At 40.2% G+C, this 25,849-nt stretch overlaps 1 protein-coding gene across 1 annotated transcript; it reads left to right on the top strand.

Annotated features, from left to right (window-relative positions):
- Positions 1–15,047: 15,047 nt before the first annotated feature.
- RP9 (RP9, pre-mRNA splicing factor) lies at positions 15,048–21,734 on the top strand. Its single transcript, XM_027659443.1, has 6 exons — positions 15,048–15,287; positions 16,960–16,990; positions 17,759–17,888; positions 18,205–18,296; positions 19,754–19,815; positions 20,945–21,734. The coding sequence occupies exons 1-6, from the start codon at positions 15,085–15,087 to the stop codon at positions 21,162–21,164; spliced, it is 738 nt and encodes a 245-aa protein (XP_027515244.1). The 5' UTR covers positions 15,048–15,084; the 3' UTR covers positions 21,165–21,734.
- The last annotated feature ends 4,115 nt before the right edge of the window (positions 21,735–25,849 follow it).

Below are 25,849 nucleotides of genomic sequence, written 5' to 3'. Positions count from 1 at the left end.
AAGGGATGCAGCCAAAACAAAGGTTTTTAAAGTGCTTTCAAAAACACTCTTGTATAATGTTGATGTATTGCTAGGAAATGGCTGCTGCGCGATGACCTAACCAGTGAAAAAAGTTGGAAAACCTGGGCAGTTATTTAAAGATAACCAAACTTGCAGTACAAATCACACCCTCCTTCCAGCAATAGTCACACTGCACATTCCAAATCAGCCTTTTAAACAAGCTGTGTAAATTGTCTGGCAGTTGCCTGGAATTAGATAGCTTATTTTGATATTGGTTTGTATGGACGCAATTTATTTTCTTAAGGAGAACTCATAGTTCACCATTGGAGTATGTTGATACAACCAACATAAAGATAAAGCTTACCCTGCACTTGGCACTTCTTATTGCCAGGCAGTGACACAGTCTCTATTTATGCACATTTATTTAAGAAGTTCTCTGTTTTGAAAACAATTCCTTGGACTCTTAATATTTATGCAAGTTTTGTACTCATTATTCTTCACCTGTGTCAATAACAGTTCTCCACTTCTGATGTAATTACCATTGCCTCAAGACTGCTCTGTTTTCAGTTTCATTGACTCCTAAAAGAGCCACGTGTCCGTTCTGTGTTACCAAACCTGCTCGCTTCATGCCCCAGTTCCATTTGCCCCATAGCTCCTGCACATCGTGCCTCTCGATAAGCACACACAGAGCTCAAGGTAGCTGTCAGCCAGAGAGGCACTTTCCTTTCTGTGCTCTTAGTTTTCTTCAGAGATCACAAAGGTAGAGAATGTGCAAATCCAGTCTTTTCTTTAGAAATGTCAGTTTAAACATTTTGCTGTTTTTTTCGAAGCACACATACACACAGATTCCTATTTACATGCCTGTTTGTCTGAACACTGACCCACCTGGCCTGGAAACATTTTGGGGGTGCCAGTCTCCACCAGATCTGTTCTTCAGTCAGCCTGACACACAGCCATGACTAACACAGCGTGAGAGGTGAGAAAAGCACAGACATGCCTAAAGCTCCTATAGAAGCTGGTCCAGGAAGGAGGATTATCCTTTCCAGACTTTAAAACACAGTACAGCTGAGGTCCTTTCTCTCTCTGAAAAGTTACCTTTCAGGAATGTCACAGGTCAGACATTAAATGAGGATTAAGGAGTTGGAGTTCATGCTGTTGTATCTCCTTTTGGAGTACACAATGTAATGTTCAAAGGGCTGCAATTCTTCTAGCTTTGGGCTACATTATATCAGTCTAAAATAGATTCAGTGCTGTTCCCATATCTTTTGAAGGGCAAGGAAGTAAAATGTCAGCTTTCATTGTCTACCTGTGTATCCCAGCAGTGTTACCATTAAGTGTGTCACACAGAGGAGAAATCCAAGAGCTCAAGTTCCAAGAAGGTAGATAAGAAAATTCCTTCATACACTACTTGGTAGAAATCATGTCTCAGAAGCACTGAAGAAAGCTGAGAAGCACGCTGATGAGTCACTTCAATTAAAGATTAATTTACGGCAACTTGGGAAAAGGAAATAAAGCCTCAGCTTGGATCTGAGGTAGACAAGATACCACTGGTTTGTAACTTGAGATGCTGTTCTGCTCCTTGGAATGTGCTCGAAGCCAAGTGCCAGGCATTCATGAGATGATGGTCCTAATGTAAACTAAAATGTTTGCAACACATTCAGTCACATAAACATGGGAGAGGTTGTGACTAGTGAAATATTCTGCTGAGTAGCCATTGGACTTACTCACTACTTAACCACTAACTGTTGTCAATTACCCTTCACACAGCTAAGATTACAGGCCCAATGATTCAGTCCCTGGATGCCTGAAGTATGTATGTATTGTGCTTTGATCTAGAGGTTTTCTAAAAAGGTAGCATACTGAGACAGAAAAACATAGAGTGGATTTGAAACGTTTTCTAAGTACTCTACCAATTGCAGATCAAAGAAAACAGAGGTAGTCTTTTTTTTCTTAGAAAGAATATGTCAAATGCTGCAGCTTGCAGGTACCTTGAAATTATGGCAGGCAAATTTAGAGACAACTCAGTTACTAGAAGGAAAAAAGTGAGAACAATGGGAATCACAGCTTGAACTGATATAAAATCCAGTTTAAAAAAAACAACTATCTGCATTTAATCAGTAGATAATATTCATAAAGATCAAAATGTAATGCTGGTTTTGGCTGTATAATCTACCAGGGGATTGTGAGAAGGGACTCTGAATTATTTTTGTCTTCTGCAGTTTCCCAAAGCTGTTCATCTCGGCATGTACTCTCTTTCAAACTCCTAAGCAGCTTTTTAGAGAGTAGTTTTGGGTTACCAAATAATGTGAAAAACACATTGTGTGCTCTCTGTTGAACTGAATTTCAAGTAAGAAAAGTAAAAACCCCAATTACAACTCAAAAGTTAATTTCTCCAAAAGATCTGTAAAGGTCGTGAAGCTCTTCAGATACTTTGAAACAACCACAAAACCACAGTGTATCAACCCTGTTTTTAAGTAGTAAATGTAGCTAAACTACAAACGAACCTCAGTATTGTCTTAGTAAACAAGATTTTGAACAAATACTGGTTTTATTTTATACAGCTACATGATTATTTCAGAGCACGTGCAATCTGAAATAGCTCTTTGAACCCAAAATATTGCAATAAAAATTCTATTCATTACACACAATTTAATCATCTATGTGAGATACTGGATCCAAATCTCACTGAATTATTGATATGGGTCGGAACCAACTCGCTGTGAGAGTGTGTGTGTGTGAGGGGGAGAAGGACTGGGCCTAGACCTGCAGGTACATGGTCATCATCATCATCATGGCTACGCTTTGAGAACAAAGATTTGGGAAAGGCTCCATCCACATTTGTTACATGGTAACGCTGTCTTATGACATAAAGCCTGCTCAGAGCACACAGCCTTCAGCCAACAGGGCCGGGTCCCTGAGGGCACACAGCAGAGCGGAAGGTCCTGCACCCGACGTGGCTGAGCCCACACAGAGCCCATGGCATCACTGAAGGTGCTGCAGACCTGCCTGGTAGCCTGCCCACACCAAGCCCCTGGAGCCTGTGACTGCCTACAGCACATCTCACTCTGGCCTGGAAGGCACTGACTGGATATCCTGCCTGGGAGGAAAAATTGAACTCTATAAATACATGAGACTCCATGTGAGCTCTCTCTCTCTCTCTCTTTCCTCTCCTGCAACCTGAACCATGTGAACCATCAGATCTTGTTGGTAACCATTTTTCCTTTCTCTTCTTCTTTCTTCTCTCTTTCTTTACCCTCTTAATCTGTTTTCTTCTTTTACTCTTTTCCTTCTCTTGTGGGTAGCTTAAAACCAATGAATTGTGTTTTACTAAAGCTGGAATATTGATTGTTTGTAGTGAGTGTTTTCTGTGGAATGGGTCTCTGTGCTGTTTTAGTGAAATATTTTTTCTTGGTTGTACTTTACTCCTGTAAAACCTTTTGCCAAAATACTTTATTTTTCTCACTAAATTAAAAGAATTTCTCTTAGAGAAGAGTGTGTGACTTTCTCCGGATGCAAATTTGAGGTTACAACAAACCATAAGGCTTTAAAAAAAATCTTAAATAAAATGCAACCACTCCGAGCAGCTTATGGCTTAAAATCTGGAGTGTAACAGTGTGTAATTTATTGTCAGTGGTGTGAGTCACAAAGGACTGACATGACCCTAAATGCCTTTGGTGATCAAAGTGATCCAGGTGACTTGGGCTTCTTTATTCCTTGGTGAGTCATGAGAAATACTGTGACACGGAGCTCTTCACTCTTCATACAGAGCCATCTTGGACTGATCAGGCTATTTAACATGCAGGTTCTATTCATTTCAATTACTCCAATTCATCTTCAGTTTACCTCTACTCCACCCACTATAGTTGTTCTAATGGAAGTCAAACAAATAGTGGGTGATGCTGTGAACAAGTGCCCTCTTCCAGAGCCTGCTATGCCAGGAGAAAGTCTCACTCGCCCATAGGTACTCAGCAACTCCTTTGTTGGACGTCAGAGCATAATGAGATACACCAACAGAGCTGTCTTAATTAGTGCTTATGAACAGCCCGCCATTCCAAATGTGCCACGCTAAATTACTATCCAAGTGATTTAGCAAATCCGGCTCATTCTGACGGATATGGGTTAGACAGCACTTACAAAGCCCACTGCCGCCAGAGCTGAGGCATTGGCTCCCAACAGCCAAACACAAGGATAAATTACAGTTGACTGTTGTCTTCCCCCAACACTGCTATTGTTTGTAAGGCAAACGGCTGTCAAAAGTATAAGCCTGGATTGCAAACTTTTGAGGCATCAGTCACGCCTGCCTTTGTGCTTGCACTGCAACTGCTGTAGTTTGCACGCTACTAGAAACAAACAAATAACTGTAGCAAGCCAACTCCAGGCAAAACTATTTTCTAATTTCCCTAGAGGAATGGTGTTGGCCTCAGGGTAGATGTGCCAGTGTAAAACTGCAGAAAAACTACCCTATGCATCTGTTTTTTCCTACCATTTTTCACAACTATATATTTAAATGTTACTCATTTCCATTCAATGTTCATGCACTTATCAGATAATGTATATATGTGCATGTGTTAAATATGAAAATGTCAGTACTCTCATTTCATAAGAAAGGAAAGGGTTTTCAGACCTAAATACCCTTCCAAATTTAGACCAAAGAGGTTAAAACCCACATTTTCAGAAAAGTTATGATTTCAACGTAAGTATAAAAGTCAGTAACCAGATTTTCAGAAAACTTCATCTATGGAGGGGCTACAATTTAAAAAATCTGGTCATAAGTGACACACTGAATGTAACATAAGTACCTGGAGACAAAATGAGAAATGTGTTGGATAACACATTATTAAAACTCACGTGATCTAAAGCATATTCTAAATATATTGCAGGTACCCACAAAATCAGGGAATGGTTTTGAAACAATGGACTGCTTATACTAAGCTGCAGAAAGAGTTGGATATTCCTAGCAACCAATACATGTGGCTAAGCCACAGGTTTTCAGTCTGTGGATTTCTACATGTCATGCAGAAGTGGTAGGGGAGCCTGCTGTCCACTGGCCTAAATTCCCAATGAGAGGGGGTCTGCATCTGCAACGATCTCAGAACTGTGTGGCTCAAACTGTGCAGAAAGGAGTGGTTTCTGCAACAAGGATCACTCTGGTTTTCTTAAATGCACTAAAAACAATCAAACAATTACTGACGGCTTGCCCATTACAAAGGGTCTTCACTGAATCAAAAGGGAGGGCAGAAGCATTATGCACTTGTTTGAAGACTAAGCATCATAGACACTAAGGTCTCAAAAGTGGAGGGTCACAACTGGGTAACTAATTTATCATGCTAAGTTTTATCATGCGCAATCTGTACTCTGTCTGCTAGGACTGTTGTGTGTGGCTCTATAATTAAAAAAATAATAATGTTTTGTTCTGACATTCTTTTAAACAAAGCTGCCTTAATAAAGCTGGTTTGCAAATTAGCTGTGGACTATAACTGCCGGTCAGAAAGACAGAACCCTTTTATCCAAACTGCAGCCTAACCACCACCCCCACAACCACCCATCCCCTGCCTATAGCATTTTCCCTATAAAATGCCTTCTGGAAGCTGTTTGTGTTGGGAGGAGGAGAGGAAATGGTTCCTCTGCAAACAACTTGGCATAAAATAAACTATGCAAACTTTCCTGAAATGTAAGGATATCTGTTCCACCAGGGGTACAACCCACCTACATTTTGAAATGAGAACACCACAAATTCACTTTGCCTGTCCTCAGTAAAAGGGTTATTATCAGAGGTGATCAGAAAAGAGGCAAGTCAGGTCAGTCACTTCTCTGCATACCAGAGCTGTAGCTGCCAGAGGCCACTGCCTAAGCAAACTGGAAACAGGAGATCTTGTTATTTTTCCCTTCCTTCATTAATATTCATATGTGAATCCCCTGAGAACTGCCTGAAGTGCATAGGTGTTACAAAATAGTGCTCACTGGTTCTTGTGTGTGTGACCATTAAAGCAGGTGCTTACCAGGAGTCCAGAGCAAGAAGACCACAGCAATCTTATCCCCTAATTAGTAAGCATTTAGTAAGCATTTAGTGTTTCTTGTATGAATTTTTATTTACATTTTGCATCTTGAGAGAGAAAAAATCATGTATTCAGACATCAACTCTAAACATTTCACTTCTACTAAAATGTCAACATTATTTTGGAAGCAGATCCACACAGATTCATCAGATATTTAATGCATCTTTTCAGCTTGAGAAAAGAGTCCATCTGTGGAGCAACTGTAGGGTGGTATTCCAATAACCTTTTCCAGCCACCTGATCTGTGTACTAATGAAGAGTTTTAGGCCCAGGCTCATAAAATCAGGAACTTCCATGTTACACAATCATCTTCAGGTGCTTGCATAGAGCTGGTAAGATCATTCTGAGTGCTGGGCATGTTCTGAACCCACTCCTGGTGTGCTGGGCTGCTGCAGCACAGGTCACAGCCTTTGTTGCCTGCCTTCTCCACTAATTGTTGCAGCCAAGTTTTATCTATCTGAGCTTATGCATAGGGTTCAGACCAAACATCCTGTGCAATCTTTGTGGGCAAAAGAAACATAAAGAAACATAAAGCCAAGAATTAAAGTCTTAGCAAATGAAAGAGTTATTATTAGTCTGGCTACAATCATGCTAAGTCCAAATTAGCTAATTATTGCAGCTAATTCAATAATGATATAATTAGAACTACTATACACAAACTTAATACACAAGCTTAATATTAACTATGCCTTTCTCTAGTCTTATGCTCACCCACTGGGCTCAAAACTCAATAATATCTTTAGGAAAAGCAAGGGTTGGTTGTAGTAAATTGTTGGTATCCCAAGTTCTTTGCCATGATTACAGTGCTAATATTTATGATTTCTTCTTCTTCTTTGCCAGAAGAAGAGTGATGTGCATTTTCTCCTCCTCTCTCAAGGTCTGCTTGGGGTCATTTTTTTATGTCCCCTAAGTGCCAACTTACTCCTTCTTTGTTGGGTCACAGTTCCATCTTACATCTCACTTTACTGCAGGTTATAGATTTTTACCTACATTGCAGGTAAACCACAAAATCCATTGACTCAATTTCTGAGGCTTCATGTCTTCAGTGATCTGTGGCTGACAGTTTCTAGTTTGTGTCTATGGTCCTGGGACCTCCGTTACTGTCCTATGCTTGAATTTTCAAGGCCTCCACTCTTATCTTGTACTTGCATTTTGGGAGGCCCAAAACACCCTGTTTTTTTAATCTACAGTCTTCAAGGTGTGGTTTCCAGATAGCTTAACTAATGTTTTATGAACACAGCCTAACCACCTACAGCCAACATCTACTTTTTTTGGCAAGATCACTGGTACATTATTAAAATTACTTTATAACTGGGCAGAACACCTCTAATTTCTTAAGTTTATTCAAGTATGACCAAAAAGTACCACGCAAGGCTAGCAGGAGAAAGCCCTATTAGAGGATGCTAAAGTGATTTTTTTTTTTCCACACTCCACAAGTGACAAATAGAAACATAGGCCATGCATGAATCTGCCTAGATACAGACTGGTCTAGGAAAGAATGTGGGTTTTTTCTGTCTACAATGATATATTTATTCTTCCATTTCTACATCTATGTAACTACAGATGATAGTAACTTTTAAGCAAAAGTAACTATGAGGGAGTGTTCCTGGATGTCATTCATAGCAAAATTAGTATAATGGAATGAAAATATAGAGGCTTCTAGCCCGCCATTGGAAAACATTATTTTTGTGTGTTTGGCATGAGTTTCAACATCCTATATCAGAATTCCTTTCTCATTCCTGTCAGAGACACTCTTGGGTCAACTTGCTTAACTAATCCTTACTTCATTGCTGTAACACTGCTACACTACTCTTACAATATTACCCTTTTGAGAGGTACAGGGAAGGAAGAAGGTCTAGAACTGTGAGTTTCCATTCCTTTCTTTTCAGTTACCTAGAAAGAAGCTGTTGATGACCTGACATATGGGAAGTATGTTAAGCTGAAGAGTTGCGAATTTTGGATAGTTTTGAAATAGTTTAAGTGGGAACAGCTGTTTTGCATGGAACTAACAGATCAGCTATCTTTTTTCTTTTAAAAAGAGAAAGTCATCTTCCTGTTTAATAAAGGTGGCAAGCAGAACCAAGAATCTTTGCCTTCAACTTTTTAGATTGTATTTTTCATGACTTTATTTCTGCAGTTTCTGTGACCCATTAATAAACACTGGAGTCTTTTTAGGTTCCATTGGAAAGCTGGCAGCTCAGAGGGGACATACCAAGGACAGATGCTGGCACTGAAGATGAATTTGCCTATTATACTTGATACGCTGGGCAGCGTTTAAACGGGAACTGTTTTATCAGTCATTATTTTATAGAGACAAAATTCAGAAAAGGAATCTGCTTTTGCAAGGAAAAAGTTCTTGTAAATTGATCACTGATCTGAGAATATAGCCAAAGCTCAGAAGGAGGAATTTCCTGCAGTTATGAAAAAAAAAAAAAAAAACCAAACTGGTTACCAGGCAAAGAATCTAGCCTTGATCCATACTTAGTCAGTAGCAAAACTGCCAACTTTGATGACAGTAAGACTATAACTATTAGGGGTTAAGACACAATATATATATAGATTTAAATACAAGAGGAACATCCAATTTGGAATAATTATCATGCCCCTAAAAAGGGGTTCAAATTGCAGTGATCCTGACCCAACCTCTAATCTGTAAAAAACAGATAAATAGAGAATTATGGATTTTATTGCATCTGACTGTTTCTTATGAAACTAAAGTCCTGCCCACTCAGCTTGGGCACAAGTGATCCCACAAATGATGGTATGTTTTGTAAGAAGCTGGGAGACTATCCAAGGGTTATCAGCCAAAATCTCCCTTCCCTACTGTTATATAACATGCTGTTAGCATCTGAGTGCTCCTGCTACTCACACAGGCCCTGAATGTGGCCAGTCCTTACTCAGGTAAAGTCTTTTGAAGCCTACATAAAGTTTTGCCTCTGTAATGATGTACTTGTGGCCTTACATTAACAGATGAGAAGAAATCATGTCACTCTCTACCACTACCTGAAAGGAGGTTGTAGCAAGGTGGGGGCTGGTCTCTTCTCCCAGGCAACAAGTGACAGGACAAGAGGTCAGAGCCTCAAGCTGTACCAGGGGAGGTTCAGGTTAGACATCAGGAAGAATTTCTTTACTGAATGGGTGGTCAGGCATTGGAACAGACTGCCCAGGGAGGTGGTAGAGTCACCATTCCTAGAGGTGTTCAAGAAATGACTGGATGTGGAACTTCGTGCCACAGTCTAGTTGACAATGTGGTGATCAAAGATGTGGCCTTCAAGATCTTGGGGGTCTTTTCCAACCTTAGTGATTCTATGATTCAATGTCACTGTATACCCAGAGACACAATGCAATCAATTAATCAAGAGTTTACCACACAAATACACACCCATCAAATACAACCTTCTTCCTGAAAAAAATGCAAACGACACAACGCAAAATGGTTGAGACTATATGCAATTATTTGTATTTATTTATAAAGATCAGAAAACAAAAGGCAAAAAATAATGAAAACTGTAATTATTATTCTGTTATTTCATGTCTCTAAAGTCTTAAGTGAGTTAAAATAATGAAGGAAGATCAAAGATAGATTATTTTTACTGAGTGATGGCTTGAAGAGATGGTACACAGCACACTTCTGGTGGAACCAGTGACTTTACCACCACAAACTCCAAGTCATCAATAAGACTGTATCTCCACAGAAGGATGCAGGAAGTTCATTGATGCAATCATCTATTAGAGGCTTGGAGCACAGAATTTACACAAAAGGAAGACAATCATTCCTCTTGTAAATTCCACCTAATCCGTCTTTGGGATAGATCCAACAAATTGATCTGAGTGCTTAAAATGGGACATAGCCTTATGAAGGGACTTCAAACTAAAGCTGCAGTTCAAACAACTTTGCTCAGCTAATTTCTAGAGACTCTTCCTTGCTTAGCTAGAGAGCTTTTCTGCAAACGCATGTTTTTGAATACCCGAGGTAGTAACCTAGTCTTTGTAGAAACAAACAATTCAACGCTTAGTTCACATCTGTTCTTAGTTTGGATCCAACTTTGATGGAACTCTGCTGTTCTGCCCGATTTTCCTAAAAGTCTTGTTCCTGTAGACATGTACAGCCTTGCACACCGACAGGACTGTACAAAATACAGATGTGGCCATCATGTACGTTCAGACGTTTGCTCCCTTTATGTGATGTCATATGGCAGCAAACACCACAGTAAGGTTCTGACATGTAGGAACACTTTTCACTGCTGAGCAGTGCTGTTGTAAACAGGAGACTAATCTGAGAACCAGGAACTAGGAGCACAATATTTTGACCTGGTGTAATGCTGCTTATCAAGGGAGCACCGGCCTCTGGCCCCTGCTTGGAGTATTGATTTTGTATCTCACAGAAAGAAGTGCAGTTTCCAGTGTTGGGACGGGCAGCCCTCTTAGTGTACTCACAACCAAGTTCAAGCACACTTGTTCTTCCAGCCCCATGAACATCAAATGCTTTTCTCTACTGCTTCCAAAGAGTGGAATGCGAATGGTGGGTGGCCCCCACCAATGCAGCCGTTAGCCTGATGCTCAGGGTATTTTGTCCCAGTGACACAGAACCCATTATCACTGAACACTCAGATTGAGGAAGGAGCTGAACCCAAGTCTCTCATTTTCTAATTGTTAAACTAGTATCAAAAGTAACTGCCAGCACTTCCTCTTCAAACAAAATTTTTCATTTCTCTGTAAGAAAGGATGTCAGCACCTCTCCTCACAGCTGAGGTTCCCAAGTGGTTAGAAGGGTCACTGGTGTTCTGAGGTAGCCATCCCTGTGGTCAGAAATGGTCCAGATACTAGACTCACTCTATTCTGAATGTCTCAAATCATCTAGCTTTGGGCAACCATGGGCTGGCCATGCTGGATTTAGACTGTGCTCTGCTCAGCCTGCTGCTTTCTCTGGATCCCATTAGGAGGTGCTTAACTTCCCATGGAGCCTAACACGGGTTCTGGATTCCTCTCCTGTGTGTAATATCTGACACATAATCAGAAACAGATCCTGGCCCAAAGCTCTAGCCAGCCAAAAATGGAGAAAAACAGATTGGCTGACGTTCTGCCAGGGTTACACTCTCACAGGAATAGTGATGCCCATGGGAAGACATAGATGTAAATTAATTTGGTCCCAGTATTATCGCTTGCAGTTGAAATATTCAGCTGTTCATAACGAAGTTGTAGTGGATACTATGAAACATACTGGCTTTTCATACTTTACATTGCAACAGCAATTAATGTTTCTCCTTAGATGTTTTGATGAAGCTGGAATTACAGTGTGATGACAGCCAGCTCTTATGGTAAGACAACATTTCCCCAAAAAATTAACTTCTTGAAATGGCTGAAGCACTACATTCAAATAAAGGGAAAAAAAAACCCCACCCCACAACTTCAAATAAATATAATTCCAAGTACCAGGAACCAGATCCTCATTTAATATGAACCCTTTAAATAGAACAGATTTAAGCAATTTACAGATACTGAGCATCTTTGCTCCAGAATAAATAGAACTGAAAATAACAGGGTTTTTTTTTTCTACTCCCTCCTTTTCATATTTTCTTTTAATCTTTCCTAAGGACTGGTATGAATGCAATTGTCTTCTTGGGTAAGTGTGCACAGGAATCCAGGGCTTTTTCTCAGCAAAGGAAAAAAAAAAATAGAAACTTTGGAGCTACTTACAGCTTCAAATAATTTCCTACTGAAAAAGCCTGTCCTCGATTCTTCTAAGATGGGTAATAAAGTGATAAAGTTCATTTCTAAGACAGATGAGTAAATGCACTGAAAATTATTAGTCTCAAACTGAAGAAAGAATACATTTAAACCACATTCGATGTACCTATTGAATTTTACCTCCTGTGTGCCCCTCTAAGTTACTGCAGTAAAGAGTGTCATTGAAGTGCCCTGATTGCTCAGAAACTACAGCCTGAACATACAAGCCACCAGGATGCAAATAACACAGCCAAGATCCCATTGACTTAACAGCCAGAAGAGGACAATATATACTCCATGGTCTATCCTTCTGCCTCCACTTGCAACCCCACAATTCTGCTGAGATGATGCACTTAGTTCCTGAATTCGTGCCAATTATTGTGTCAAGGATGAAGTCATTTAACCTGAGGTCATCTAAGCCAGGCCCTTACCTGCTCCAAACTGGCAGAACTCTTCTCACTTCAGCCAAGCTAGGACAGTTGAGGGTGTGCAGAACTGAGACTGGTAGGGTTTCTGGGGGAACTGTCTCTTGCTATTGCACACACTTCTCCCACAGAATACCAGTCACAAACTGGAAACACTCCATCTTAGAATTAATTAGGTTTTCTGTCACTGTCCTAACACGCTAGAAAGCTGTTCCAGGGTCTGACTACTCTGTTGGTTTGAAAATGTGAAGTAAAAAGGCACTTGAAAATAACAAAGTAACACTGGGCAGAAAATGGGGCCAAAAAACCCATTATATCACTTCAGTTCGCTTCCAAAATAAAGTCTCTATTTAGTAGGCATCAGTCCAGCTGGTCCTTAACTTTTAGTAACTATTGCCATTTCCCTAAATAGAGTGAAAAATTGATATTGTGTCTCATCTGATTTCTTTCAGAAATTTTAAATGTAGCTGCAACACCTAAAAATATTTCTCCTGCCTCACTTGTTGCTTGAAGATACATGACCATGTAAGGGACTGACTGAGATCTGACATGTTACCACACACTAGGAGTGTCACAGCAGCAAATCTCTTAGCCTCCAGCAAATATCAAGTCACCTGCTTAACTTGCTTCACAGTGGATTATCTTAATTCACATCACTTTGCATTTGCCTCATACACAGACATTTAACTCAGATTAGCAGATAAACTGATTTTGCCTCTGACTTTAGACAAGAGGTCCTCATTAAGTTTTGCACCTCGGGTCATCTGCTGTGATCTGCCGTTTCAAGATGTGGCAGCAACTCAGCCTGTTCTTCTGAGTTTAGGTCCAAATAAAGGCTACTAATAAAACTCTGTAAAGGCCAACTGCTAAGCAAAACACACAAGGTGACTACAAACACATGGGACGAAGGAAAAAGGTTTACTCATGCACCATCTCATGACATCTCAGTCAGATGGATACCTTGGAATTAGTTTATGAAGAGCAGGAGTTGGGTTTTTTGGAGAAGTATATATGGCTTTGCTGCTGAGTGTTGTTCTGTGGTAGAAGGGCCGCTGCATTCTTTCCAGTGCCAATAAAACTACAAAATTTGATGTATGAAGTAAAAATCTTCATTAATAGTATACATTAGTGCCATGGCATGCAAAAGCTAGATGATTTTGTTAAAACCTTAAAATAAGCACCACAGCCTTGCAAAAGACTGTGGCAATTAACTGGACGAAAATAGTTTTCCAGGATCTCAAATTACAATGGCATCCACTTAGCTAAATGCAAGCGAGAAACAAGACACATGATCTCTTGTCCCAAATAAGGTTTTACCAAGTAGAAGCTAAAATAATATTAAAGTATTGCTTGTTTAATAATTGTTAAAAAACCTGCAAGATTGCTATTTCCCTCATAAAAGACAGGCTTTCTCAGGACTGTGTTTGTGTTACTGTACTTCAGAGTCAGAGGGTGCTGTAATAGCAATTACCATCCTTTGCGGTTGATGTGCACTTTCAAAGCACCAAGATGATCACAGTTATAAACACCTTCAATTCCTGGACTTCTAAGATATATTTTTTGCATTTCACTCAGCTCTTAAGCAAATCTCATGTGACCTTGAATTTCAACGTGAAACTACAGTAGAAATTTAAACTTTGCCTTCCCTGACCTACTTCTATTCCTCATCCTCCAACAGAAAGATCACAGCTGGGGCAGGAAACTGCAAAGCCTGGATGTAGATTTGACTCTCTAGGGGTGCTCATACACTGAAGAGGAGGTTGCCCTTTGCTTATCAGGTAGCTCCTGCTGCAGTAACATGGCCCAAAACAGACCTTGATGGGTTTGCTTCCAAAATAAAGCCTCTATTTAGAGACTTCATGGGGCTAGACCTTGCCCCATAACCAACATGTACTGTCTGTGGCACAAACCCACCCATTCAAAAAAAAAAAGAAAGGAAAAAAAAAAATCAGCTCCGCATATGTTGCACACTGACCTTCTCCTTCCACCTGCATGTATTTTGGTCACTGGCAAGTACAGGATCATAGAATCATAGGATGGTTTTGGTAGAAAAGACCTGAAAGATCATCTGGTTCCAACCTCCCTTCCATGGGCAGGGACACCTTTCATTAGTACAGGTTGCTCAGAGCCCCATCCAATCTAGCCTTGAACACTACCAGGGACAGAGAATGGCCAGCTTTCCTGGGCAACCTGTTCCAGTGCCTCACCACCCTCACAGCAAAGAACTTCCTCCTAATATCTAGTCTAAAGCTACTCTCTTCTAGTTTGAAGCCATTCCCCCTTATCCTGTCACTACATGTCCTCATAAATAGTCCCTCTCCAGCTCTCCTGTAGGCTCCTTTCAGGTACTGGAAGGTCACAATTAGGTCACCCTGAAGCTGTGTCTTCTCCAGGCTGAACAAACACAATTCTCCCAGTCCTTCCTCGTGGGAGAGGTGCTCCATCTCTCTGACCATCTTGGTGGCCTCCTCTGGACTCACTCCAACAGATCCATGCCTTTCTTGCGACGAGGACCCCAGAGCTGGATGCAGCACTCCAGGCCGCATCTCACCAGAGCGGAGTGGTGGCCCTTCTCCAAGGGAGAGGAATGATTGGGGAGTTGGAATTTTTTTTTTTTTTGGTTGGTTGGAGATTTTTTAATATCGGCGTTTTGAAGGCAGAACACTCCACACGTTCTTCCTAACTCCCGGGAAGGGTGCCTGCGGCGGGGGCAGTACGGGGCGGGCGCTCCCGACCTTCCCGGCCCGTCGGAGGCGGGGTGCCAGGGGATGCCGGCGCAGGAGGAAGTCGGCGCGCGGCCGGAAACCGGGATGCGGAGGGCGGGGAGGGGGCGTCGCCGGGGCCCCGCCGTCCGCCGCGGGTCTTCCCGGAGCGCCGATGTCCCAGCGGGCGCCCAGGGGGCAGGGGCAGCAGGAGGGGCCGGAGGAGGAGGAGGAGGGGGCGGCGAGGGGCAGCCAGGCGCGGCCCAAGAGCCATGCGGAGCCCGCGGCGAGCGGCGGCAGGACCCAGGACCGGCATGAGAGGAAGCGGAAGAGGCAGGAGGCGCAGCAGCTTCAGAAGATCCAGCACCTGGAGTCTTTGTAAGGAGCGGAGGCTGCCCGCGGCTCCCGCCCCTCGCTGCTCTGAGCCCACCCCGCCGGCATCTGGGGCTCGTTTCCAGTGCAGGGCTGGGGTTTGTTTGGGGGGAGTTTATTCCTCCCCTGTCCCCTTAAGGGTGGGTCGGCACAGGGGCTTCGGGGCCGCCTGCAAGAGCTGCTTGGCGACTTACTAAAAGCTTGTTGGGGGACAAACGGGTCTAGTCCAGGTTCCTCCAAGTCCGAGGGATGCAGAATAGAAGCAGAGTTGGTTCCACACTAGGACGGACTAAAAAAAAAAAAAAAAAAATTAAAAATTAGATAAAAATGTTTGAGATCTGCCTGATGATTCCATCAGGCTTCCGCGGTGCTGTAAAAGGTTTATGTTATTTCACTGAAAGGGAATTATTATTTTAATGGAATAAAAAGATCAGAAGGTTCACAAGAACGTGATTTTTTTTCTTTTCCACGTGGAAGTGAAAAGCTGTTATTAAGTGAACCAAACAGCACTGCAAAGTTATTGTTATAAAGAAGGGATGAACGTACTTTAAACACCTTTTTTTCACTGCTGCTCTGATAGTATTACTATGATTTTGCCTGAAATTCCTGTAGGTGTGTAGGTAGAGGAGGTGTGCAGCTAAGCCAACAGAATATTGCATATGCCATTAAATTTAGGGCCTAAAATGAGGTACAACCTGTACAGATGTTTTGTGTCCTGACATAGAGATCATGTCTGGAAAGTGCTGTTGAAAAGTGTCTTTCATAAAGCAAAGGATTTCAGGACTCTGGTCTTGCACAGTGCTGTTCTTTATGTGCTGTTGAAAAGCAAAACCAGAAAAATCTCTCTCCACTTCTAAGATGACTCTTTAGACTGTCCCAAAGGTAGCACTTTACAGAAAACAATATATGTTTAAATAGAGATGAGACTTGGGGGATAAAAGACCCCAAAACAAATTCATTTATACAGGCCTGCATCTTTCTAAGTAATGTGTGTTCTAAAACTCCGGGACCATTCCGTAGTGCATTGGCATTTAAATCCTAAGCACATGCACTTTCTCAGTTGCTATGTGCTATGTGTAGCACCTGTTTGCTATTTGGATTTTAATAAACGGTATATCTACTGTTAACTCCAGAGAAATGCTGCAGGAAATATGGTACTTTGGTCAGTAGGGTTCTCTCTTTAGGTTTAATACACAGATGATGAAATTATTACGTATTAGGTTTGACTGGCAAAGCTAGATGTAAGGAACAGTCCAACTTGACGTTTTCTGGTGACTATGTCTATGATTTATCAGTGCTGGAGTAAAGAAGTTTGGATCAGTGAGATCTTGGGCAGGAATGCTACAGAAAAAGAGGAGAGACTTATGCATTTATGGTAACTGAAGCTAAATTGAAGGTACCACACATCCACAACAAGTAGTTGTTCTCCTTACAAGAATGTGAATCTGAAGGATGTTTGCAAGAGACACGTGTGGTGTCTATCTGTGGTGATATGACAGATACTCTCAGTCAGTTTGCATCCATGTGTTGCTGTAGTTCTTGGTCATTAGTGATAGAGTAAAATTTAAGGAAAAATGCGAGCTGAAGGTTTTAAGTCTATACCATTGAAAACCTTTATTTTCTCAGTTTATTTGTCTGTGCTAAGCTGCAGAGTAACAATATTTCTATTGCTTTTCAGCTATGAGAAACCTCCCCCAGGACTAATTAAGGTTGGTAAATTTTTAGCATTACGAGGGATTTTCACACAACCTGTTCTTTAGGCATGTAAGTGTCAGTGTTACCTATACAAATTACAGAGAGAAGTAAGTGCTTCCCAGGAAAAACTCAGAGAATCCTCAGTTACAAGCAGATCCAGATGAAGGGCCCAGAATCAGATAGGAGAAGACCAGTTCTTTTATCATCTCTTAGCACTCACACTTCATGCAGTATTTAATAGTGTGGATGGAGGGGAGTCATTTATGAAAAGCGGATTTGCAGTTTGAATTACACACTTTTCAGGATTCTTCTCCATTGCTTAGGCTTAAATTTTTCTGTACAAGTGCTTTCCTTTCATCACATTAATTACTTTTGCCAAATATATATACCTAAGCCATAGTGTAGTGCTTTTAACCTAAAAAATACTGCTCTGTGTTGTAAAGGGTTTTTTTTAGTTGCCATGTCTTGTAGCAGGAAGAGTGTTAAGTTTTCATTTACATAATTTATGTTTAATTCATATGATTTATTTAAATTACTAAAATAGATGGGAAGGAATGAAATTAATATGGCAGTAAAGTTCTGCCTGGAATATTCAAGGGTGAGAGAAAAAGAATTTTAGATCCTTTGTGTCTTACAACGGAAAAAAAAAGTAATGGGAGATAGGTTTCATACTAAGTAAAGGCCTGCACTCTTTAAAGTATTAATTTTTACAAAGTTAAAAAAAAAAGGAAGTTTTTGCCCTTATATATATTTTTTTCTCTTTTTTTTTCTTTTTCTGGTAGGAGAATGAAACAAAACCAGAAGACTGCATACCTGATGTACCAGGCAATGAAAGCGCACGAGAATTCCTGGCACATGCCCCAACAAAAGGGCTTTGGATGCCTTTGGGAAAAGAAGTCAAAGTTATGCAGTGTAAGGCTGAAAATATTCCAGGTGTCATTAGACCTTAATATATCCACCCATTTACTCTGGGGGGAGGGCAGAATGTTGTTGGACAGATAATGAGGTCCAGGTAGATTGGCATCACATTGATATAAAAGCATCCAGTATCTTGAAGGCTGTAATAGCCTTGTATTTTATGGACATTAAATTTATCAACTTAGTACTTGTATCTCTCTGTTTGTTCCAACAGATTGGAAATATTTTGCATAAATGTGGGTTTGGTTTTTTTTATACTTCTTCCGATCTGTCTCAGAGGTGCAATTCACTGCTGCTTCTTTTTTTAAAGGTTGGAGGTGTAAACGTTATGGACACAGAACAGGAGATAAAGAATGCCCATTCTTTATTAAAGGCAATCAGAAATTGGAACAATTTAGAGTAGTGAGTACAAATATTGTAGTATTATTGCTTGTCTTTTTTAGTCCTGACAATGCATAACCTTGCAAGTGAAGAGAAGCCTGTCAGATGGTGCTTTATTAAGGACTTTTCCTCCGTCTCTAGTATAAGATAGATGCCGACAGTCTCCTAATAAAGAAAAAGCTACAGATGTGGTTGGATGTTTGACTACTTTGCAGAAAATCTACTCTCCAAGAGGAAAATTCGTAATTTTTACAACTAAATTGAAAATCTTCAAGAACCTATTTCAACCATTATATTCATTTTTTTGTGATTAAAATGTCAACATAACAAAAAATGTTTAGTCAAGCTTGAGCTGCCCACATTACAGCTGCTTCAAGCCTTCTGCTCTCGCTGAGAACAACCACATCATGAATGCTGTTGTCTAGGTCTGTAATCCAGTCATTGTCTACAAGTCTGATTTCTTGCTACATGAGGCTACATCTCAGTTCTGCAGATCCTTCCTGCGTGATCACTTTAACTTTTCCCATTGCTCTGCATTGTTAATCTGTATTTCAGGCTCTCATCACTTTGTGGCTTATGTCCTCGTTTCTATCCTTGAGAAATGTGATCTGGGATAATTCTGTCCAGATTCTGGATTTATACTGATTGTATGCAACTACAAACAGTACTTTTAACCCTCTCCCATGACCATATTGCCTCTATTCTTCATTTTTCCTTGGGCTTCTTCTCTGTTGCATCAAACCCTTGCTCTGTGTCCAAGGCCCTTCATGGTGCATTCCCAATGCCTTTCATTTGCTACTGACATTTCATTGCTACTGACATTTAACTGGTCAGCACCTGCTGTATCCTCTCTCTTGGACTTGTTTGCTTAATCTTCCCGCAGAAATGGTCACCCCATCTCTGCTGCATTCTTGCTTGGCATGAACCCACCTTAAAGCTTACAGCTTCCTTCACAGCTATTTTTTGCTGCATTGCCTGTTTAATTAAAATTAGCTGATTTAAGAACCAGTAACAATAGTGCATAGCATGATAGCACAACTCCAACTTCATTATCTGTTTGTCTTATATTTCTTGTTCCTGTTTTCCTGTATGTTTGTATCCAAATTTTTTAAATATACTAGAAGGGTACAGCTCATTATTTTGAACCTCAGTATTTCATCTATGTCTAGCTATTCCTGTAGATGATGTGTGGGATTCTCGTAGTTAACTGTGATTGAAGATTTATTGTACCTAAGGGGAGTCCCCTTCATTAGTGATGTAATTAGAAAAGCTTTCCCTGAAGTAAATACACCAGTTCAGATTAACTATGTTAAGTCTGAGAGTCTACTTGTGAATTAAGAGCTTGCTTAGCATATTCCATCATTTGATAGAAAGCCTCTTGCATTTGGTTGCTTTGGTTTATTTTTTTAGGAAATACAACTGATGGTGATAAATACTTTAATTTACCAACATTGGATTTTCTGTTTTCCACTTCAAAGGCACATGAAGATCCAATGTACGATATAATAAGGGAAAATAAACGACATGAAAAGGAAAAGAGGTAAGTGTATCTGTAGTAAACTGCATTTTCAATTTAGTTTTTATTTTGATAACATGGTACTAAGGTATGGGTGAAATTTTTATATAAGCTTACTTTTAGCTCAGAGCATCTTTTTAATGGCAGTTTCTTCATGTTGGCAGACTAAGGCATTTCTGCTTTCTGAATAATGACTCCGTAGTACTTCTTACCTCTTTAATTCTATTAGCTTCCCCAAAATGTTCCCCAAAACAAAGTTTAAAGATGAGTTGTATTCATTTATGCCATAATATTCAGGTACTTAGGTTTAGGTTTTTTAGGCCTAAGAAAAGAGTTTGATTTTTTTTTTCTTTCACTGACTTTTGAGATGTTTTCTAAAATTTAGTATGTCAAAATGCCTTCAGCAGACATGAAGGGGTGGATTTAGAAAGCTAGTTCAAGGCACCTGGTGTTGCTCCTTTTGTGAGGTCATTATTTAGTATATAAAGCAGGAGAGTTTTTAATGCCTTCTTGCTTGAACTGCATCAGTGGAATAACCAAAAGAAACTATAGGTAGCCCATAAAGCAGCATTGCTGGTGCAGGTGCATTACTTTTTCCTTGGAGACGAATCCTTGAAGAGGATACTGAAGAACAGGAATAAAGTAAGCAAATACTTCATCCTCATTTGCCAGTAATCCTTGAAAGTTCAAAGGAAGAGCGCCTTCCAAAAATACTTCTGCATCCAGAGTAGAGCCTACTCTATAGCTCCACTGACATCATCTCTGTATCAGCAGGCAGTAATAATATCATAATCCCAGTATGCATCTGTGTATGGATAAGCATAGAATTTCTTATCACCAAGTGGTCAGGTGATAGCTGTTGCCTTGTTATTTTGCACACATAAATAAGCCAGTAAGCCAGTCTGCACCTGCTATCCCATGGAATGGGAGGTCTCTGAAGGCACAATATCTGCTTGTCTCAAAGGAGGTTGCTTTTATCAGTCTGTGATATTATCTGTAATATGAGTGTAATTAAGCAAAGGAGGAAATGTCCCCCTGCCCTTTGCATGCAGCTTCTATTCCTTGAGCCAGGAAGGAAACACAAAAGCTAGAATAAATTACTACAGGTAGAGGAGAGCTAGAAAGGATTCTCACTGACATTTTTTAAACTCAGGATACAGCAACTGAAGCAACTCCTGGAGGACTCTACCTCAGAAGATGATAGTAGTGATGACAGTGATGAGGATGATGAAGATGGCAGCAGCTCCACTTCCTCAGAACATAAACACAAGAAGAAAAAGAGAAAAAAGGAAAAGAAAAAAAAAGAAAAGAAGAAGAAGAAAAAGAGGAAGCGTAAATCATCCAAATCTAATGAGAAGTCAGAATCTGACTGACAGCAGTCACCTGCTGCATGCTCATTGACCTCTCTACTTGTGAACTGCAAGGAAAGATCCAAAGAACGAGGAAGAAAACACCAGAAAGGGCTTTGTCAAACTTGGAACATACAGATGTATGCATACAGCAGCCTACACTGGCATCCTCTTCTGCCCCTCTGCAGTCAGAAAGAAGAAAGCTGCGTTAAACCATACTCAGCCATATCTTTGTGCTGTAAAACCTGTGCTAAGGGTCATCCGTCCTGGTCAAGCTGGGCCTCTGCACTGCCACGCGTGACCACGAGCAGGAAGTGGTGACTGTTGAGGAATCACCGACAAATCTGCAGCATTAGCAGACTGTCCACTGAAGTGTCTTTTCTCCATGAAGTTATTTTATTATAAACAAAGCCTCACTGTAACAGGACTCCAGTTTGCACCATGCAGAGCACTGAGAGTTCACTTACAGTGCTTATAATAAGCAGGTTGTACTGTATTTTTCTTTTCTCCACATACGTGCTGAAGTTCAGTGTACTTATCCTAATATTGGCAGCTAGCTAAATAAAGAGTACTGCTGAAGGGGGGAAAAGTTAATCAAGGGGATTTACTTTAAGACAAAATTGCAGCGTCAGCAAGACTTGTGTGTGTGTAACAAAACCTCAGCATCATCACCATTAACATGCACGGTTCTGAAACATCTGAAGTTTTCTCTAAACTCTAGGAGTGGGAGCCAAGTGTAATGATGTTACATATTCAACTTTATTGTAAGGAGGTAGTGGTTTTAGTTATTTAAAAAGAGGGGTTTCATGTAAGAAATTAAAAAGATTAATTTCTGCATATACTTCAGTATCAGTTGTTTTGATACAATTGGGGGCGGTGTTTCCTTTTAAAAAGGCTTAGGGGAAATAAATTCCAACCTACTTTTTATGTTTACTAGAATTATTTGATGAAGTAACATTTTTTTGAATCATCTCACAGAAATATAAATGTGTCTTTCAAAATGGTTTTCAACTCTGTGAATGTAAGCCACAGAGCAGTAGTAAAGAACTTGTAAGCAGGAAGAAGAGAAAGTTTTGTGTACATCATAGATCTTATGTATTACTATGGTTTTCTTTTAAATAATCTTGCAGACTTAAGTAGGAAGATAGCTATAAACAGCATTACAGTAATCATCCCTCTTTGAAACCTCAAGATACATTGGTAGAGAAAACTATATTTGCTTTGAAAGGACTTCTATAGAATTCAGTCTCTGTGCTTATACTACTATAGAACACCACCACCCTCCCCCCCCCCATAAAGCTCCAAGATAGTAGAGCAAACATTAACAGTGAAACAAAGGAACCATAGACCAAAATGCATCCAGGATATTTTATTTTCTCCTGAGAGCTTTGGAAAAGAAGACAAGGGAAATTATAAATTGGGTTTTTTCCCCTCCTACATGCGTAAGAATGATTAAGTAAAAATAAACCCCCATTCCTTATCAGTCATTCACAAAATGTTCGGAAAAAAAACAAGATAGACAAGGGCTGCTTACAAAAAGATTCTTCATTGTATTCCCAGAGCTTGTGGAGTTGTATTTTATCCTCTATTTAGCAAAGTCCCTGAGATGGGATTTACTTGTGATTCCTGATAGTTCCCTGTATCAGCATAGTCATCATGAGCAAATTCTAAGTTCCTGGCTCTTTCACCAAAAAAAGCTTTAACAGCTGAAATAGCATGGGAAGATATAATGGACTGATTCTCTTGGCCAGGTTGGACTGGGCCTTGAGCACACTGGTCTAGTGGAAGGTGTCCCTTCCTCTGGCAGGGAATTGAGACTAGATGATCTTTAAGGTCACTTCCTACCCAAACTATTTTATATTTCTTGTATTGCCACAGTTGGTGCTGAGAAGATCCATACTTCTATAGCATGGGCGATCACTGGATAGATGCTGGAAGCCTGATATGCACCTGATGCATTCCAAGAGAATTCTTACTCAGGTTTGTCTAGAGCAGAGCTGACCTGAACATCTCTTCAGTTAGTTCAGCTTTCTGAAGTTTGGTTTAATAAAAACAAATTCAGTTTTTCCTTTGCAATGCCCTTCCTTGTTAATGGATCTTTCCCTTTCTACCTACCAGGGTTTACTATTTGAACAAGGAAGGAGAATACCATAGGAGACCATTTCTAACTTGTATAAAACGTAATTTAAAAATTTGAGATGGCAAATCTCTATTCTGTACCAGACTAAAGGTCTGTTTTTACCAGTATCTCTTTCCAATCATGGTTAATAGAAATGCCTACACAGCAGAACAGTGCAAACTCTAGTGGCGTTATTTCAGTTACTTCACTGAAATGCTCTCTCCGCCTCTACCGCTTGTAGTGCAGTTACTCTGAATAATACATTTTAGTATTTAATAGGCTTGGATACATTTTTCCTTTACATCTAGTCACTTCCTGCAAACCTTGTGATTTCCTTCAGCAGTGAACTCTTCTTCACTAATTATTAATCTGTAACAATTTGCTTTCACACTGCTTCCTGCTAGTTTAATTTCATATACCTTCATTCTTGCACTGGAAAGTTATGTGAACAACCAATTCCTCTTTCTTCTCCCTATATCCTTTCCACTTTTCTAGATCTCTAAACATATCCCATATGTGTAGGTCTTTACCAAAACTCATAACAAGTAGCATTTGAAAATTAAAACTAACAGTTTCAGTAGAGTAAGATTTATAATTGTGCTGATTAGCAGCCAGCACTAGAGAGGAGAGAAGCACAATTTGTATCATCATTTGGCATTTTAAACAATGCCAAAGCTGTCATTTAAGAGACTCTAAGTCTTTTAGAAATATGTAGACTAGAGATAAATACCAACATTCCTTTTATATTAATGGAAAATTGTTCTTAGTAGAAGTAAACCCAGAAAGCAGGATAGAAAGTTAGTCTTGAAAGACTGATTAGCCTCATTTGTTACATCATAACCATTTAAATGTTTTTGTTCAAACAATTTTTTTCTGACCTACTTTATAGACATATACTTCCATTTGCAAGTCCTGCTGCCTGCTGAAGCCTGAGGGTTAGAAATAGCATAAATGTATAGTTCCAGGAATCTAAATAAGTATGAACTGCAGCTAAAACAAACCCCATAAGCAATACAGCTTCACAGCTCTTCAGCTCCCAGCTTTAATTATCTTAGTACTCTGAACAATTTTTGTCAGAAAGGTATTTCAGGAAAAATACTGACATCTGTCTTATTCCTTTGGTCATGAAATTACTTGGGGTTTATAGTCTTGTTGAATGAGACAGCCAGTGGCAGCAAGTCAGGGGAAGCTGAGGACTCTAAGAGTGAATTTGTTTTTTCCTTGGTGTGCCTCCAGTTAGCGTGCCATGAGTGTTATGGGTTTTGCATGTTTGGTTTTTTTTTTTTTTTGGCCATTGACTCCCATCTTCACTGTTTGATTTTAATAAGAAGACCTGTAATTAATTTTTTCACAAAATAAGGCAGAAAACGGGACATTGTAAAAGGGAAAACTTTGCCATCCAGATGCTACCAAACTGAAAATTAAAATACAGTATTAAAACCTGGCAAGCCAACATAGCCCACTGGCTCCTCATCAGTGGTTACACCACACCCACTTTGCGACAGAGGTTTCAGTTAGTTACAAATAATGATTTAGAAATCCTGAGTCACAGACAGTAAGTCTGCCCAGACAAAGATCACAGTATGGCAGCCTCAGAGGCCTCTAAGGTTTGTTGCTGGTGTGCCAAGCAGCAGATAGATTCTTCAGCTGCCCTTCAGCAGATGCTGCAGGAAGCATGTGAAAGCTGCCAAGGCAATGCAGAACTGCGACAGTTACAAGTCCACAATCCTGCCAGCTCTGCAGTGAATCACTGGGCAGTCCAGCTGCAGTGGTAACAAAAGCTGACACGTATGTGCATCTGCAAAATTAAATATCACTGGGGCTAGTTACCTGGCTGAATAAAAAGAGTCTGGGCTTGAATTCACAGCCTTTTAAAATGGAGTTTGTTTGTACTTCACAGCCTTTGTGAAGCATGGCCATTTTACCCACTGGAACATTAGATAACAGCTGTAAGCCAGTTAAGATGTAATCCACAAATCATCCATGCTGCTGAGTGGAAAAAAAGGCAAGCAGAAAACTTAGATTTAAGGTCACAGGACTAGTACAGTTAGAGTAGAATACACCACATACCATATATATTATCAAAGAATTATTTCTGGAGCACTAGAACATTCATGCATACTACTTTAAGCATTGGTGTGGATGCATAGCATGAATATACTACGAGATATAAGCCATCAGTTTAAAATAGCATTTGTTTTCAGACAAAGAGCTGTCTAAACACTCCTACTGCTACTCCCTCACATCTCCTTGGGAGCCAGCATCACCAGGCTCTAAATTGTTTCTTGCATCTGAGTAGAAATCACACCGACTAGTGCAAGGCCTGTAAAGGGATGACTAGCATGATCTTGGGAGCACCTATCAAGTATTAGCCAGTCGCAAAAGAGTGCCATCTGATCCTGAGGTCATGAATATTTCTTCATCAGATAAGCAGCAAAAGACACAGTTAAGCCTGTCAGCAGAACTGGGTATTAAAAAACTCCATGCTTGAGGTAATTCCCTCCCTAAGTTTATTCTTTGAGGTTCTGGTGCAACAGAGATTCTGTGCAGCACAAAAGCCAAATAAGAATTTCTATTCCTTATTTTCTTG

This window comes from Corapipo altera, unplaced genomic scaffold (assembly GCF_003945725.1).
Source record: "Corapipo altera isolate COAL_440 unplaced genomic scaffold, ASM394572v1 44b, whole genome shotgun sequence".
Classification (NCBI taxonomy): domain Eukaryota; kingdom Metazoa; phylum Chordata; class Aves; order Passeriformes; family Pipridae; genus Corapipo; species Corapipo altera.
This window is presented reverse-complemented; position numbering and strand designations above follow the sequence as displayed.

What these genes read in the sequence shown, in the direction of transcription:
- RP9 (XM_027659443.1), top strand. Translation starts at nt 15,085, where the DNA reads ATGTCCCAGCGGGCGCCCAGGGGGCAGGGGCAGCAGGAGGGGCCGGAG. An exon ending in CTCCCCCAGGACTAATTAAG is followed by an intron (nt 16,991 to 17,758) that starts GTTGGTAAATTT and finishes TTTTTCTGGTAG; the next exon opens with GAGAATGAAACAAAACCAGA. An exon ending in AATTGGAACAATTTAGAGTA is followed by an intron (nt 18,297 to 19,753) that starts GTGAGTACAAAT and finishes TCCACTTCAAAG; the next exon opens with GCACATGAAGATCCAATGTA.